Source organism: Acanthisitta chloris, unplaced genomic scaffold (genome assembly GCF_000695815.1).
Source record: "Acanthisitta chloris isolate BGI_N310 unplaced genomic scaffold, ASM69581v1 scaffold15365, whole genome shotgun sequence".
NCBI lineage: Eukaryota > Metazoa > Chordata > Aves > Passeriformes > Acanthisittidae > Acanthisitta > Acanthisitta chloris.
The window spans coordinates 1-4,499 of NW_008675471.1; the positions used below are offsets into that span (position 1 = coordinate 1).

Genomic DNA, 4,499 nt, shown 5'->3' on the forward strand with positions numbered 1-4,499 from the left:
CCCCGCACCTGTCCCGCTCTCCCCCCGCTCCAGCCCCGCAGCTTCCCGAAGAGGAGCCCTTTGCTAAGCGAACTCCCTCCAACTTCATTGCTCGATGCGCCCGACTGTGAATAGCAGAATCACAGAATCGTTAAGCTGGGAAGAGCTCTGTGATCATTCGAGTCCAACCTATGACCTAACGCACCGTGTGAACTAGACCAGAGCACTGCGTGCCACGTCCAGTCTCCCCTAAAACGCCTCCACGGGCAGTGACTCCACCACCTCCTTGGGCAGCCCCTTCCAGTGTCTAATTAATCTTTCTGTGAAGAAATTCTTCTGAACTTCCCGTAGTGCAGCTTGAGGCTATGTCCTATTGGCCTGCCACTAGCTGCCTGAGAGAAGAGACTGATCCTCCCCTGGCTACAACCTCCTTTCAGGTAGCTGCAGACAGCAATAAGGTCACCTCTGAGCCTCCTCCAGGATAAACACCACCAGCTCCCTCAGCTGCTCCTCGTAAGACTTGTGTTCCAGACCCTTCCTCAGCTTCATTGCCCTCTCTGGACATGCTCTAGCACCTCGGTGTGCTCCTTCAAGTGAACGGCCCAGAACTGGACACAGCACTCAAGTACCGTAGGAACACAAGTCCAATGCTTATTCAGAATTCCCAGTGTCATCCCTGCATGCTACCAGGCTGGAGGCAATTTGCTAACAGTACATTTGAAGTACATTTTATAAAGCTGTTGCTTAATAAAAATCCTTAAAGAAGCGAAACTTGTAGTTGCTTCTAATAAAGTATTTGGGGTAAACTCTGAGGAATCAGCAAAAATGACCCTTGCACACCTGTGCAATCTCATTTATTCTCTGCATAGCCCTTTGTGCTTTATTTGATTAGGGGAATGCCTCTATGTACATTTAACTTGCTAATAAAAATTGTGCTTAGACATCAGAGGAACCAATTCAGGAATTTCTTTTTTGTATTTTAAGCAAGAACAAAAATCCTCAAACAAATAATGTCCTTGCAGGAAGGGCAATTAGCACCAACTATTCTACAAGTCTAGAATGCTACCGACCAGAATCGGCATGAACATTTGTAAATTTAAACCCCCTTTGGTTTTCAAAATATTTACTTAAACAAATCTACTTAGCATCAACATAGTTGGCAATTTCAGTACTTTAAATGGGAAGCTCCAGTCAGCATCAAAGAATCACAGAGTGGTTTGGGTTGGAAGGGACCTTAGAGACCCATCCACCCCCTGCCATGGGCAAGGACACCTTCCACTAGACCAGCTTGCTCAGAGCTCCATCCAGCCTGGCCTTGAACACTCCCAGGCATGGGGCAGTCACAGCTTCTCTGGGCAACCTGTGCCAGTGCCTCACCACCCTCACAGGGAAGAATTTCTTCCTAGTATCTAATCTAAATGGGAAATACTTGATATACATTAGTTCAAACTAATTAATGATGGGATAATACCATGTAAATGGAGTAACTGTACTGCTAAGCCCTTTCCTCTCCTGTTTTACTTTGAGGGTAAAACACCCCAAACCAGGTCAGTTGTGGACAGTTTGGCACCAGGTTTGCAGCTCTTGGCTTTTCCCACCCAGACTCATCACATGTTCTTTTCCCTTTGAAGGCTTAAATCTCTCACTGTTCTCTTTTCAGTGCTTCTGTAAACACACAAAACAAGAGCTGAAGGCATCTGCAGAACATCACAGGATTGTTAACACAACGTATCTCCACCTGTACTTGGCAAATATGGTCAAGAGACCTCTATGGATATGCCAATGCCTGTTAAGTAATTTAGCTTGTCCTCATCACTGGAATTACCATCCTAGTGCAGATTTTGTGATGTAAATATGTCGGTCCATGAAACTAGACAGTTCCTACTCCCCCTCTCCTGTTTGGCATGGTGCTCTTTTAAGCATAAACCTAGATGAGTTTGGCACTAAAGTGGAAACCATTTAATGTCAATTAATATTAACAGACATTTTCTTTGAGGGTTTAGCCCAGTTCATGGATCTTAAATGTGGAAGGTCTCACTGGGAGAGGAGTTTTATTCTGACATTTTTATCCCTGTATATTGTTTATTGAAACCCAACAACTTCATCCAGGAACAAAGCAAACTTTTCTGGCTGTCCAGGAGGAAAAGGTTTCAAAGCTGACAAGTCCATTGACTGCAGTGTCTCCACAAGAGTGCTGTAAAGACAGATCAAAACCAAAAATTAAAGAAAAAACATCCACCTAAAGGGCATTTTTCTATACATACCATTTTCTTTCTATTCATACACACATAATCCTTTAGCATGGAAACAAAAATAAGGACATGTATTGAAAGAAAGAGACCCCACAGGGCAGGAGGCCCCGAGCAGCACTGCTTCACAGCATTGCTGGGAACACACTTCCATCAGCTTTCAGACAACCTCAGCTCTTTAACTTGTTAATCTTCATCCTATTTGAACACATGGCAGAGTCCTCCAATGATCACAGAGCCAGAGAGAACAGCTACATCAATCTGTTACTTGCTGTTATCAGGCTGCAAATAAGGCTCAAATACTTGGCACTGCCCCACAAGAAGAAATAAAAATTCCTTCCCATCTCTGTAGCTGACAGAAGCACTGAGATAATGAGTTTAAGAAACTTGCCCTACATAAATGAATGCCAGACCTAGTCTGTTCAGAAAGCTCTTCTGAAACATATGAAATCCTATTTACAGGGCAGAGGAACAAGATGCAGAGTAAGTAATGGAGCTGCATTTCCTCTGCCTTCAATTTATGGGTCATCTGTTATTTTTAGAGTGCAATCAATCATAAGTAAAGAGAAAACAGCAAGATACAGTGAAAACTGGAAAGGAAATGAAACTAACAGAGTCAGAATAAACACTAACAAAAGGAGCTGGATTTCTGGTGGTGGGGTGGTTTTTTTGGAGGGTTTTTTTTTTTGGTGGTTTGTTTTGGGGTGTTTGTTGTTTTTTTATCCTGAAGTGACAGGCAGTAGACCTGTGAAACTCCTTGTCAGAGGAATTGGTGGATTCAGGAAATTTGGTTAAAAGGACAGCCTGAATAAGTACTTGACAGACAGAGGTACTGAAAGTTACTAACCAGACAGCACCTGGTTCAGGAATTCCCTTGAATCCAAGGACTTAGGAGCATTAGAAAGAAAGCAACACAAGCAAGTACTTGCTTACAGTTCTTGCCCTGTTTCTGCTTTTGCTCGGCATCTGCATATGGCTGCTGCTAACAGGAGACTGAGCCACATGGATTCCTGATTTGTATCAGTAAAACCATTCTTATGTTTTGTTCTAAATACTACAGACACTTCTAATTTCATTATGTCAGTGCATCTATAGACAACTTTACTGCCCTTTACAAGGAAAATCCACATAGCAAAATGATGAAATGGAGTCCTAAGTGTTTAAGCAAGGTTTATGGTTACAAACTGATGGTGGGGGCTGGACTATTTTTACACTTCAAAAAAAAGAACAAAAACATTAGTAAGAAAGAGTAGAGAAAGAAAGTAGCTGTTAGGTGCCTGTAGAATGCTACCTGACTGCTTCAAATTCAACTACCTGTATTTAGCTTAAATTGTTCTTCTTTTAATCTGAATACACGTGTTCTCAAATGGAAAAAATAATTAGAAGGGGTCAAAAGGCTTGCAAAGTTTGGTAAGTTAGCACCTAATGTCAGTCTATCCACTGTAGAGAATCTATTGTACAAAGAAATGGAAACTACAGAGAAGGATGTACATTTCCTCACTACATTTTCAATTCTGCAGTAACAGAGTGAATGTGCTGAGCACTTGTTCAGCCAGGACAGGCACAGCAGCTCCATACCTGCAGTTACAGTAAAGGAGATACCCATCTTTGTGGAGCTGTTTGGCCAGTTCAAGCTGATGGTTGTTCATCAGCTTGTCATTTATTACTACTATTAGTGGCTTTCCTTGTTCTAGAGTCTCCAGACAGCTACCTGCACCTGCAGAAGAAACGGAAAACACAATGAGTTTGTGCCCTGAAAGATGAAGTATCATCCTACTTCCTCTTGAAACATGGGATATTCTTAAAGAAGGACATTTAAGCACCCACCTCTAGCTGTGGACTTGAACATTCACAGCCAGCCCACCCCTGAGCTGGAGAATCATAGAATCACAGAATGTTAAGGGATTGGAATGGACCTTGAGTTTCATCTAGTCCCAACCCCCTGCCCTGGGCAAGGACACTCTCCACCAGACCAGGATGCTCAAGGCTTTATCCAGCCTGGCTTTGAACACTGCCAGGGTTGGGGCATCCATAACCTCCCTGGGCAACCTGTGCCAGTGTCTCACCACCCTCACAGTAAAGAATTTCTTCCTAATATCTAAATTTCCCCCCTCTCAATTTATACCTGCTACTTCTTGTCCTACTGCTACAGTACCTAACAGAGTTCCTCTTCAGCTTCCCTGTAGCCCCTTCAGATACTGGAAGGTTGCTACAAGGTCTCCACACAAACTTTGCTTCTCCAGAATGAACAGCCCCAGCTTTCTCAGCCTG

At 43.2% G+C, this 4,499-nt stretch overlaps 1 protein-coding gene across 1 annotated transcript in view; it reads right to left on the reverse strand.

The window, feature by feature from the left end:
- Window positions 1–2,061: 2,061 nt before the first annotated feature.
- The window catches only part of LOC103803232 (UDP-N-acetylglucosamine transferase subunit ALG13 homolog), a gene marked incomplete at its 5' end in the record, with an annotated part of 2,848 nt that continues 410 nt past the window's right edge, over window positions 2,062–4,499 (reverse strand). The window contains 2 exons of the mRNA XM_009075775.1: window positions 2,062–2,173; window positions 3,807–3,945. Of these exons, the coding sequence (XP_009074023.1) occupies window positions 2,062–2,173; window positions 3,807–3,945 (251 nt within the window). The remainder of the gene's footprint in view (window positions 2,174–3,806; window positions 3,946–4,499) is intronic.